Source organism: Sus scrofa, chromosome 1 (assembly GCF_000003025.6).
Source record: "Sus scrofa isolate TJ Tabasco breed Duroc chromosome 1, Sscrofa11.1, whole genome shotgun sequence".
Classification (NCBI taxonomy): Eukaryota; Metazoa; Chordata; class Mammalia; order Artiodactyla; family Suidae; genus Sus; species Sus scrofa.
Window position 1 is genome coordinate 25,921,605 of NC_010443.5, and position 13,280 is coordinate 25,934,884.

The window sequence follows — 13,280 nt, forward strand, 5'->3', positions numbered from 1 at the left end:
AGATTCTCAGACAACTAAGAGCTAAATCAGGTCTCAGTGGATTTTATATATTAAGGTTGATAGTATTAGGAGTTTCCTGGTGGTTCAGCAAGTTAAGGACCCGGTATCTCTGCCATGGCACAGGTCGCTGCTGTGACTCAAAGTCCATCCTTAGCCTGGGAACTTCCGAATGCCGTGGGTGCAGCCAGAAAAAAAGATTGATATTTCTATGCAAATGCAAAACATTTGTTCAACAGAGGTTGTGTGAAGTGCCAGGTGCCTAATTTACATGCTGCTTTCAGCAAACATTAAAAGCAGAAAGCACACAGGACATTTCTGTTTTTTAACATAATGTCTAGTTCTCAATGTTTATTTTCCCATATAGCAATTTATGGAGAAAGTGGGATGATTTTTAAAAATTTTGTCTGGTTTTATTGAGATGTAATTAACGTGTAGCAGTATACAGTTTTTTGCTTTTTGTTTTTTGTTTGTCTTTTTGCCTTTTATAGGGCCGCTCCTGCGGCATATGGGGTTCCCAGGCTAGGGGTCTAATTGGAGCTCTAGCCACCAGCCTACACCACAGCCACAGCCACGCCAGATCCGAGCCGTGTCTGCGACCTACCCCACAGCTCAAAGCAACACCGGATCCTTAACCCACTGAGCGAGGCCAGGGATCGAACCCTCAACCTCACAGTTCCTTGTTGGATTCGTTAACCACTGCGCCACAACGGCAACTCCAGCACTATACACATTTAAGGTATACCACATAATGATTTGACTTGCATACAACATGAGATGATTCTCACAGTAAGTTCAGTGACCATTTATCATCTCATATAGATACAAAATGAAAGAAAAAATTTTCCTTGTGATGAGAATTCTCAGGATTTACTCTCTTATATATTCATAGAAGAGTTTTAATTGTGTTCATCTTGTTGTATATTACATCCCTAGTACTAATTCATCTTAAAACTGGAGGTGAGATGATTTAAGAAATGTAATTTTTTTAAAAAAGAAGTTCCTGCTGTGGCACAGTGGGTTAAGAATCTGACTACACCAGCTCCAGTTGCTGGAAAGGTACCGGTTTGATCCCCACCCCTAGTGTGTTAAAGGATTGGACCTCGGGTTCACTCCCTAGCCTGGGGACTTCCTTAAGCCATGGGTGTGACTGTTAAAAAAAAAAGAAGAAGAAGAAGAAAGAAAGAAACGAATTATTTAAAGGCTGGGTAGTAGACTCAGTAGCTGTAGAGAATATGGGTGATGGCTGACGTCACCCATGGTATATGGGGTGGCTCAGGTTCACAGGGGCTCTGAGAAAGGCCAAGTTCCTCTTCAGCGAATGGTTCAAGCCAGGGACTCCTTTCAAATAATTTCACTGCTCTTGCAGCAACCATTTTTTACATGAGCTATTTTATATGCTAAGACTTTATATACATTAGTTCATTTGATCTTTACAACAGCCATTATAGCTGTGCTATTCAGTACATTGAGTTAATTATAAACATGTTCAAATAGAAAGGTTCAGTAGTTCATGCATCCCTTTTCATTTTATTTTGATGTTTTTATTTATTTATTTTAGTGCTGCATCCGCAGCATATGGAAGTTCCCAGGCTAGGGGTTGAATCAGAGCTGCAGCCACTGGCTTATACCATAGCCACAGCAATGCCAGATTTGGGCTGTGTCTGTGACCTACAGTGCAGCTTGAGGCAACACCGGATCCTTAACCCACTGAGCTAGGCAAGGAATCGAACCTGCGCCCTCATGGGAAAAAGGCTCAGGTTGGGCTTGTTACTGCTGGGCCACAATGGGAACTCCTATTTATTTTGTTTTGAGAATCTACTTTCTGGTCTCATTTTCAGGGACATATGCTGTAGAAATGAGTATGCCCGTACTCATTGGTCAGAGTTAGGAGAAGACTTGCTCTGGACTCACAATTCCAGGGTCTGCTGTTGTATAGGTGTTAGACTTGTCACCCCCAGGAAATGCCTCAGCACAATGTCCTTCTCTTAAACTTCTGTAGTCTCTTCTACACAGTTATATAGAAAGTATTAAAAAGTTGTTGATGGAGTTCCTGTTGTGGCACAGTGGTTAACGAATCCAACTAGGAACCATGAGGTTGCGGGTTTGATCCCTGCCCTTGCTCAGTGGGTTAACGATCCAGCGTTGCCGTGAGCTGTAGTGTAGGTCGCAGATGCGGCTCGGATCCAGTGTTGCTGTGGCTCTGGCTTAGGCCGGTGGCTATGGCTCTGGCATAGGCAGGCGGCTACAGCTCCGATTCGACCCCTGGCCTGGGAACCTCCATATGCCGCGGAAGCGGCCCTAGAAAAGGCAAAAAAGACAAAAAAAAAAGAAAAAAAAGTTGATGAATTTGTTTGGGGCCATCAGCTTCATTTGGGGATCCATTGGTACCCTGTCTTAGGTTGTGTTGTCAGGAAAAATGAAATAGCAAAGCCATCCCAAGGCCTAGAAGGATAAAGGAAAATCATCTAGAGATTTAGCATACCTATTATTTTCCCCTCTGCTATCCTCATCTCTTTTGTGTTGGGAAAACCCAGTTAAATTGGACTATATTGGGAAAAGTCAATTGCATTGGAATTTCTAAAAATATTTTAATATAAAAGTATTCAATGAAAGCAAGACATACAGAGAAAATTTTGTAGCACAAATGGATTTCTAATTTAATTAGATACACTATTTAAATGTATTATATTGAATGTTTATGCTTAGTTTTTTAAAATTTAATTGAGTTTATAACAGTGATGTTTTAAAATAACGCTGTAGAGGGGAAAGAATTGATCCCAACTTCTTAGTACAAATTTGTTTCTGTTTTGACGGTCTAATATTTACTAATGCAATGACCTAGTACAGTTGTGTAATAAATATTTGTCATGGCTGAGTTCAGCAGGAATTGGAGGTCTTTATCAGTTTTGTCAATCTTTTTCTAAGATTGACGTAGAGGGGGAGCCTAAAGGGCTGGGAAGCAATTAACTGAGCAAACACAACCCACAGTGGTAAGGACCCCCTGCAGTCTAAGGTTGAATCTTATTTAGAATTTGCTCCATTTTTCCTTTGGTGGTCCTTACCTATGGATGTGTTAGTACCAAGAACCCATCTTGAGGGAGCACATTTAATTTGACATCTGAATGTATTCTCTCTTCTTTCTATAGCTGTTTCCAACCTAGATGAGGAGAGCCGATGGACGGTCCACTACACTGCCCCCTGGCACCAGCAGGAGAATGTATTCCTTCCCACCACGAGACCCCCTTGCGTAGAGGACCTGCACCGCCAAGCCAAGCTCAACCTCAAATCAGTTTTGCGGGGTAAGATGGTGCCCTGCAAGCTTGATGTTCTTGGATTACTGACTGTTAGAATTGAAAGCACAGATTTGGTTGCTCTTTGAACAGAAGACCATGTATAGTGAACGTATAGTATACTGTGTCTTTATGAGATATCACGAATACTCATGACCTCATACGTACCTACTATGTTCTGGTCTCTGTAGACAGCTGCCTATTTACAGATATGCAAACCTATCCTCAAAGAGCACACTCAGAGTTAGAAACCCTTTAGCATTTTTAAACCACCAGTTCTAACTGAGTCCAAATAAACCTCTGCTGATATGGGAGATTGTGCCATTGCCTTTATAATTTTATTTATTTATTTGCTTGTTTGCTTTTTAGAGCCGAATCTGAGGCATATGGAAGTTCCCGGGCTAGGGATCAACTCGGAGCTACAGCTGCCAGCCTATACCAGAGCCACAGCAACACTAGATCTGAGCCATGTCTTCGACCTACACCACAGCTCATGGCAATGCTGGATCCTTAACCCCCTGAGCAAGGACAGGGATCAAACTCACATCCTCATGGATACCAGTCAGGTTCTTTTGTGCTGGGCCATGAAGAGAACTCCCCCCTCTAATTTTTATGATAGTTTTTACTTGTATATCAGTCATCTGTTAAGTAATTCACTTATTAACATACTGTTACTATGTCTATTATGATTACTAGCTAACATTTATTAAACACTTAGCTGTATATCAAGTCCTGTCCTACACCAGTGCACATCTGAACGTCATTTCATCTTGACGATAATCCTACTGCAAACCATTACTGTTCTAGTTTTACAGATGAAAACACAGAGACACAGATGTTAGACACTTGCCTAAGATCTCAGTCTTAGTGGAAGAACCAAGATTTAAACCTGGACCATCTCAGGCTGTGGAGCTTATGTTCTTAACTGCTGCCTTTCATAGCCATTTGTTAGAAATCTGCTATTCTGGTAGAAATGCAGAATGCACAAGCAGGATCTCAGCTCTTGAGGAATATATACTTATACCTAGAGTGCAGATCACAATGTGAAAGATACTTGAGAGGTGCCAAAAATTGCTCTATTAGAATTAAAGAAAACAGATAATCTCTGGTTAGAGAGAGAAGGAAGAGCTATGAGTAGACTCACGTATTCTGAACAGAACTATACAAACATTTTTGATCATAACCCTGTTTTTTCTTCTTTTAATCTTTTATAGTAAGACTTTGATCTCATATGTATCTTATGGCTTCTATATCTTATAGTCTTGGTATTGCACTGTTTGGCAACCAGGACATTTTTGCGCTCCCTTTTCCATTTAGCTTGAGTAACCTATGCATTTAATGACAGGAAGCTTAAATGAGAAGAATCACATTAGTTGGGCTCTTCTGTATGGCCTTGTAGTCAACCTTTGACCTTTGTTGCCTTCATCATGTCCCTAAATCTAACCAAATATTCTTGTAGATCCCTTCGGTTCCTAGCAATTTGTCTTTAGTAAAACTTGAGAGCTTCTCTACTTGGAGCTCACCTTCCTCCACCAAAGAATAAGAATATTAAATGGCATGGTTCCCAGGACAAACCCCTGAGGCAGTGCCATTGTTAACATTTCTGAAGACAGAGCACTGCATGGTCTGGCTTGTAGAGGAAGCTTTCGGAAGGTATGTGTGAGTTTGAATATTCAGGCCCAGCATTTGTTGATCACTCTCCAGGTTCACGACCTCTTTCATGTATTTTCAGGTACCAGATCTGAGCTTCTCTTTTCCTCCCTTAGAACACTGAACATCTGTATATAGATTTTTCTGAATTCATTTTCTTTGGGGCTCTTCAGTAGATACCTATGAAATATCATCACCACTGCCTTTGCCTACACTTAGATTTCATTTTGAAAAGGGAAATACTTTGGTGAATGCTTAAATGCTCTGTAATGGTTCATTGAAGGGATTTACTAGCAATAAAATTAATAAGTTTGGAAAATTCTTAGAGCTCAACTTTTAAAGGCTGGGTTTAAATGTGCCCATTTAGATAACTGATTATTTGAAGAACAGTGGTTGAGAAAGAACATCTGAGTTCTTTTGTTCTCCATTTATTTACTTTTAATCACATGTACAGAACTTCACATACCACTTCCCCTACATCATGGTAGCAACCTGAAATAAACACAGCCTGAGTGCAAAGAATTGACTGCCTCATTATCAGTGAAGATGGAAAAAAGAAAAAAATCCAGTCCCTGAATATGGCAGGATTAAAGTATGATGTTATATAAGATTATCAGCCTAAGTTAATGTGACCTCAACATCCTTTGGTTAAAAATATAGAAAGGTATGTCATTATTCATAATGAGTAATCCATTTTGTTCCTCTTTTTATTCTTACTGTGACCTTCCTTGTCTATAGTTTGAAAGGAAGAAATACTATCTTTTTATGTGAAACATGTTGGTGCTTCTTCATGATCATTAAATGCTCATTGTCTGAACTGTTCTGTCAGGTTTTGTGGGGAGCCCAGTTCCCCTTTGGAAGATCGTAAAATACAGAGGGAAATGGTACAGTGGGTACCAGTAAATTAATAATCAAGTGTTGTGAATATTTGCTCACGTTGAAGTAATACAGAAATGCTTACTGGTCAGTAGAATGGTTGAGGAAGGCATGGGTTTACTGAAAATGTTTTTATGAAAAAGCTAAGCTTTAGTTACATAAAGGTGGATAATAGATACAACCTAATCCATACTTGAGAATCAATTCTGTGCTATGCCAGGAACCTTTAGATGAATAGACAAGAAGTTGTGGGTCCCCACCTTTAAAGAACTGACACAAGGCAGAAGTAAACAAAGTAGTAACGGAGGTACACTGCGCACATGGGGCGGGGGGCAGGCAGCCAGAAAAGCACTGGGAGACCCCCACCCTCTTGTTCCCCAATGGAGAGGAGATGGGCTTTCATAGTGTTTCAGATGGCCTGTGCAGTGCCTAGAGCAGGCGGCTTCCATTCTGGTCCGCATAAAGCAGAGATCGTTTGTATTTGTTGTTGTGGCTAGTCTCCGGGGAACTTTTTGTTTGTTTGTTTTTTAAGGGCAGCACTTGTGGCATATGGAAGTTTCCAGGCTAGGGGTCGAATTGGAGCTGCTACTGCCAGCCTACACCACAGCCATAGCAACACCAGATCCGAGCCACATCTGCAACTACGCCACAGCTTGTGGCAATGCTGGATCCTTAACCCACTGATCGAGGCCAGGGATTGAACCCACATCCTAGAAGACACTGTGTCAAGTTCTTAACCCACTGAGCCACAAGGGGAACTCCTGGAGAATTTGATAGAATTTTCTCTTAGATCAAATGATTTGGTCCTATTGATTTATTCAGTTACTGGAGATTTAGGGAATGATTTATGCTAGCAACAATACAAATAGGTACTGAGATTTAAAAAGAGTATTAGGGTATTTTGATGTTTGGATCAACAAGACATCTGGTCTGTAATAAATAGTGAATTTCTGAAGATAGATCCCATTCTCCATAAAGAATTCTTTTTTTTTTTTTTCCCCTTTTCCGTGGCTGCAGCAAGTGGAAGGTCCTGGGTCAGGGATCAAACTCATGCCACAGCAGTGACCTGAGCTGCTGCAGTGAAGGCCAGGTCCTTAACCTGCTGTACCACAAGGGAACACCTCACTCAGCTTTTTACCCACCTTGCCAAAGAATTGTGCCCTTGTAATCTCCCTAGTTGTTTGGACCCTTCATGAACTTCACAGTTAGTTGTGATGATGAGTAACCTTTATCTCGCTAAATTTTTATCTGGATAGTTTTCAACTATATTAAAAGGGCCACAGTTCTGTGGGAAGAGAGGATTTGAAGGGTAGGTTGGGCTTGCTTGGACGCAGTGAAAGCTTCAGATTTTACTTCTTTACAACCTGGAGGCCTCCTTCAGCAATCATAAGATGATTAAAGGCTAGAACAAAGACGTTATTTTGAAGGCTTCATCCTCTAAAAGCCCAAATTGGGAGAGAGAGAAACAATTTCTCACAGTGTGTTTAACAGGCAGTTTGGTCACTGCATCTGTGTACTCCAGCCCGATAGTTCACAGAACAGTTGTTGCTGGTATCAGAAATGTTGTCTAGTCACAGCTCTTTCCTGAAGAAACGTATTCTGGCAGGTTGGCCCACTCAGTGGCTCTAAAATTAGAAGTGAGAGCACAGGGAGGAATGGTAGATCTGGCCTGTGTCAGTTCCAGTGTCGGAGGTTATGTTGATTGTGTCTGGAGGGGTAGGGACTGAGGAAAATGACTGTACCAAGTGAGTTAAAGCAAGTGTGTGTGGTGATGGCGGGAGGGGCAGGCCAACCTGTTTCACATTAAAAAATGGTATACCTTCCTTAAAATTAAGGACATGGTCTCCAAGTAGTTGCAGCCAGGCTCCTCTGACAGTTCTTGACACACAGACTTGGTCTAAGTGTTGCCGTGTCTACCTTTCATTGTCGAGAAACCACCTGCTAGTTCCATTTTGACTTGGACACATAAGTCTGTTCTGGGAAAGGCTGTGGGGTCTCTCTGGATTTGGTTCGGGGGCTTGGTGGTGCCATCCGTCTGCATTGGTTCAGCTCTGGATTCTCCGCTCAGGGGTCCTGTGGCACTTTGCACAGGACTGTCTGGAAGATGCCTTTCTAAGCATGGCCTTGGGGATGCTGGCTGAGACCTCTCTCTCCCTCTCTCTCTCTCAACAATACATCTGATCGCCACCTCAAGAGAGACATCTGTCACTTTTTAAAACTAAGACATAGAACACAGACAAATACATTAAACACGTACAGTTTAATAAATCAAAAATCTTTGTAAGCTATTACCTTGATCAAAAAACAGACTATGACCTAAACTCCAGAAACTTTTTGTGCTTGCTTTCTAATAGAAAAAGTGCAGATTTCATAAAATGTGCATGGGTCATACCTAGGTCCGTATCTTTATTGTGCACCAGGAATATATAATTTAATTTTGAGTTCGTTTCTTTAACATTGAACTTGTTTTCTCACCCATAAAATGAAGATTATAATGTCTATTTCCTTTTTTTTTTTTGCCTTTTTGCCATTTCTTGGGCTGCTCCCGCGGCATATGGAGGTTCCCAGGCTAGGGGTCGAATCGGAGCTGTAGCTGCTGGCCTACGCCAGAGCCACAGCAACTCGGGATCCGAGCTGCGTCTGCAACCTACACCACAGCTCACGGCAACGCCGGATCGTTAACCCTATTTCTGTTTTTTTTTTTTTTTTTTTTTAGGGCCACATCCGCAGCACATGGAGGCTCCCAAGCTAGGGGTGGAATTGGAGCTGCAGCCGCCGGCCTACACCACAGCCACAGCAACACCAGCTCCGAACCACGTCTGCCACCTACACCACAGCCCATGGCAACACTGCATCCTTAATCCACTGAGCGAGGCCAGGAATTGAACCCGAATCCTCATGGATACTGGTCGGGGTCGTTAACGACTGAACCACGACGGGAACTCCACAGGGTGCATTTCGATTTAAGTGCAATGGAATACAGATAGAATTTTCAGCCCTTGGTTTCCAAATGGCTGTCATGCTTTAGCTGGCACTTTTCCCTCCTGGCCATTATGCTCCAGGGATATGCAGTGGGGAAGAGGGAGAGAGGAACAGAACAAGGGGACTCGTCAGATGACAGTAACAGCCACAGACATTTGACACTGGGGTTCATTTCATCCACATGAGCAAGATGCCTTTGGCCCTACTCCCCATCGATCTCTGAAAGCTGCCCAGGATGCTGAGCCAGAGGGCCCTTCCTAGTCCACTGGTTAAGAATTTCCCTTTTCAGGAGTTCCTGTCATGGCTCAATGGTTAACGAATGGTTAACGAATCCGACTAGGAACCATGAGGTTGCGGTTTTGATCCTTGGCCTTGCTCAGTGAGTTAAGGATCCGGCGTTGCCGTGAGCTGTGGTGTAGGTCATAGACACGGCTGGGATCCCGAGTTGCTGTGGCTCTGGCCTAGGCCAGTGGCTACAGCTCTGATTAGACCCCTAGCCTGGGAACCTCCATATGCCGTAGGAGTGGCCCTGGAAAAAGCAAAAAGACAGGGAAAAAAAAAAAAAAAAAAGGAATTCCCTTTTCATTTAGTAGCTATAAGTAAACCGGGCCTGTCAGAGTTAAGTGATTAGTTAACGGCTACTTTGCCGCTTATATATGGCTCTGCCAAGACTCCAAATCGGGTTTCTTGCCCAGTCCATGCTGGCCTGTTTTGATCTCACATCATCCCAGGCCCTCTCTCTCATGCCTTCTCAGCTGCCCTCAACTTCCAGAAAGGTCCCTGGGACAGGCCTCACTCTGGGAATCCAAAGGCTCAAGGCAGATTTGGTTTCGCCAGTAGGTTAACTCGGGAAATGCAAAATAGCTCATGGATGCCTAAAATTAATGGCTTCCTTGTTGCTCATGAAGACCTCTCTACTTATCCCTGATTTCACTAAAATTCGTGTTTAAGAGAAATAAAGAAAGAAAGCTTCATCATGAGATATCATGAATGATGAAAATCTGTAGCCGTCGTTTCATCCTAACAGCATTTAGTGTGTATTTTTAGGGCTCTCATAGGTCAGTTGTACCTCCGTGGACTTAAAAAAGTCCAGAAAGTTTATCTTTAATTTTTTTATAAGTAAGGAACATTAAATTACTTAGACTTATTCTTAGAGAATTTTAACTTATTTTTCATTTTTTTAAGTTTTGTTGAAGTATAGTGGATTTACAATGTTGTGATAGTTTCTGCTGTACAACAAAGTGATTGAATTATACACATACTCATATCCTTCTTAACTTCCTTTCTTTTTTCTCGTCTTTTTAGGGCCACACCAGCGGCATATGGAAGTTCTCAGGCTAGAGGTCGAATTGGAGCTGCAGCTGCCGGCCTACCCCACAGACACAGCAACATGGGATCTGAGATGCGTCTGTGACCTACACCACAGCTCTGAGTGAGGCCAGAGATGGAACCCGTGTCCTCATGGTACCAGTAGGGTTCATTACCGCTGAGCCACAATGGCAACTCCCTTATTTTCTAGTTTAAGCAAGAGTAGGCATAGAATTGAGGGCTGTGGGGAGGGGTGGTTTGTTACTTTGGAAGAGCCGCTGAGCAGAGGTAGGATATGTAATTATCTCATCTTTCCTAAACCGCAGCAGCCTTGACCTCTTGTTCTCTGGTCATTAACCATTCTGAAAAATGAGATGGGAGACCAGAATTCTACTTCCAGTGCTTTCAGTAGCCTGTGAGACACTAGACAGTCATATCCCATTTTTGTGCTTGCCTTCCCCCTCTGTAAAAAAATTTTGATCTCTAAGTTCCTTTCTAAGCTCCAAAATTCTTTTGTTTTTTTTTTTTTTTTTGTCTTTTTAGGGCCGTACTCGAGGCACATGGAGGTTCCCAGGCTAGGGGTCTAATTGGAGCTGTAGCCGCCAGCCTACACCAGCAATGCCAGATCCGAGCCACGTCTACAACCTACACCACAGCTCACAGCAACACCGGATCCTTAACCCACTGAGCGAGGCCAGGGATCGAACCCGCAACCTCATGGTTCCATGTTGGATTCGTTTCCGCTGTGCCACGATGGGAACTCCGATGCTCCAAAATTCTGATTGGCCTGTTTAAGGGTGAAATGTGTGAAGATTATTAACACAAAGATATAATTTATGGCTGAAAACAAGTCCTGACAAACCGAATTGCCTAAAATCTAAATTTGTGTTGACAGAAGAATTTCTTAAGCACATCCAGCAAGTGAGGCACTGGGCTGGGTGTTGCCGCAGCATCAGAGAGAAATGACATGGTGGCTTTCCTGGTTTAAACCTAGTCAGAGAGACAAGTGTATGAATAACTCACAGGGCTGATAAAGGTGCTATCATGGAGCCTCACCCTTGTCCCTGGGTGTTGTCTTTAAAACATAAATCTGATCATGCCTCTCATTCATTAAAAAATCTTTACTGGCTTCCTATCACCAACAGTATAAAACCTTACCCTTCTTAGCATCTGAGAACCTTCCTGATCTCACCCCTGTAAGTCCAGCCTCACCTGCCAATTTCTCCCTCATGCTTCTCCTCCACCCAAATTCTTTATCTTGCACTTTCACAGGTAAGGATAAAGTCCTTCCACTGGAATGCTGGCTTGTCTTGCCTTCCCTTTCTCTCCACTGCGTGGCCCAGTCCACTTCCTCTCCCTTCTAAACTGCACTCCCTCACACCCTGCCAACTCCTGTTCCCCTTGTCAGGGTCATCTGGTGGATGCCCGGGTTTCCACAAGGCTTTCCTGGGCTCCTCAGCACAGACCTGGGCATCTCATAGCCGCTTTTGCACATAGCCGCACAGAGTCTGCCACCCCTCCTTTAAACTGCTTATGACACGCTGTGTAATTGGGTTCACACATTTATCCCCCCACCTGGCAGCAGGACCCTTGGAGCAGGACGTTTTCTTGTCATTTGTAAGAAAACATGTGAGACTGTAAATACGGCTTGTCCTGGAAAAGTCATCTTGAACTCACAAGGAAGATCACTCACAGCCAGGGAATAACTGGTGAGGAGATGGGGCTGAGGCGATTGGAGCTGGAGTGCGCAGGGAGAGGAGCGGGGAAGCTGGAGCCTGGAAATCTCCTCAATTTCAGGGGCCAGGAACAGAGAAGTCAGGAAAAGAGAAGCTGGGGAAGAAGAGAGTAAACGGAGGCAGGCAGTCTTCATGGGGAGCCGGGATGGGCAGTTGGAAGAAAGGCTCCTGACGTGGTCAGTGGTCATTGGTGACCAACAAAAGTGCAGTTTCAAGGAGGTCTTTGGATTTAAGAAGCCAGATTTCATAAGAATTACTTTCATAAGCAGAAAAATAATACAAGTAATTTTTTTTTTTTTTGAAGAAATAGAGTAAATGATGTCAACAAGGCAGAGAAAAAGGACAGTATTTTGAGGTGGCAGCAGCTAGAAGTAGTTTTTTTTTTTTTTTTTTTTGGTCTTTTTGCTATTTCTTGGGCCGCTCCCGCGGCATATGGAGTTTCCCAGGCTAGGGGTCCAATTGGAGCTGTAGCTGCCAGCCTACGCCAGAGCCATAGCAACACTGGATCCGAGCCGCATCTGCGACCTACACCACAGCTCACGGCAACGCCGGATCGTTAACCCACTAAGCAAGGGCAGGGATCGAACCCGCAACCTCATGGTTCCTAGTAGGATTCGTTAACCACTGCGCCACGACGGGAACTCCTAGAAGTAGTTTTAAAAACTAGAGCCACTTAAAACATGGGTGCAGGAGTTCCCGTTGTGGCTTAGCAGCTTAAGAACCCAACATAGTGTCTGTGAGGATGCGGGTTTGATCCCTGGCCTCGCTCCATGGGTTAAGGATCTGGTGTTGCCATGAGTTGTGGTGTAGGTCACAGACGTGGCTCAGATCTGGTGTTGCTGTGGCTCTAGCGTAGGCTGGCAGCTGTAGCTCTGATTAGACCCCTAGCCTGGGAACCTCCATGTGCCACGGGTGCAGCCCTAAAAAGACAAAAGACAAAAAAATAATAATAAATAAAAAATAAATAAATGGAGCAAAAAGAAAACATTAAAGGTGTTCATTAGGAAGTCTTGATAGACGTGTGGCCCCCACTATGTTGTTAATTCTTTGGTGAGAAGGATGCCTTCATTTGGAGTTCTCCTGTTCAGTGCTTATGAATTTAATTAGGCTGACTTTTCAAAGGCAAACGGTAATGTTATAAAAGACTTTTTTTTTCATGTTTGGTATTTCATTAGACTTCTTTTGGAATTTTTGTCCTTAAGGTAAGTTGCCCAACTTGATAAAACAATGGATTAAATTCTCCATTGAGAAAAGAGAAGAGCAAAGACAAAAACAAGGAATTAATACAATGGAATGATATATACCAAAAAGGGCAGTTTAACTTGTTGGATTTGATGCTGCACAAAATGTTTTATAATACTAAGTACTCTGCGTGTGGTAGCCCTGAAAGGGTGGGTAACCTGTGAGAGGACAGTCAGGTGCAAGAGCCAGAAAAGGG

General features: G+C 43.1%; 1 protein-coding gene across 8 annotated transcripts in view; it reads left to right on the forward strand.

The window, feature by feature from the left end:
• NHSL1 (NHS like 1) overlaps positions 1 to 13,280 on the forward strand; it is a 324,553-nt gene that overhangs the window by 258,051 nt on the left and 53,222 nt on the right. For all 8 annotated transcript variants that reach the window (XM_021087407.1, XM_005659173.3, XM_005659175.3 and 5 more), the window contains one exon: positions 3,147 to 3,299. Coding sequence is in view for 6 of the 8 variants with exons in the window: in XM_005659173.3 (XP_005659230.1) it covers positions 3,147 to 3,299 (153 nt within the window). In the remaining 2 variants the exon portion in view is untranslated. The remainder of the gene's footprint in view (positions 1 to 3,146; positions 3,300 to 13,280) is intronic.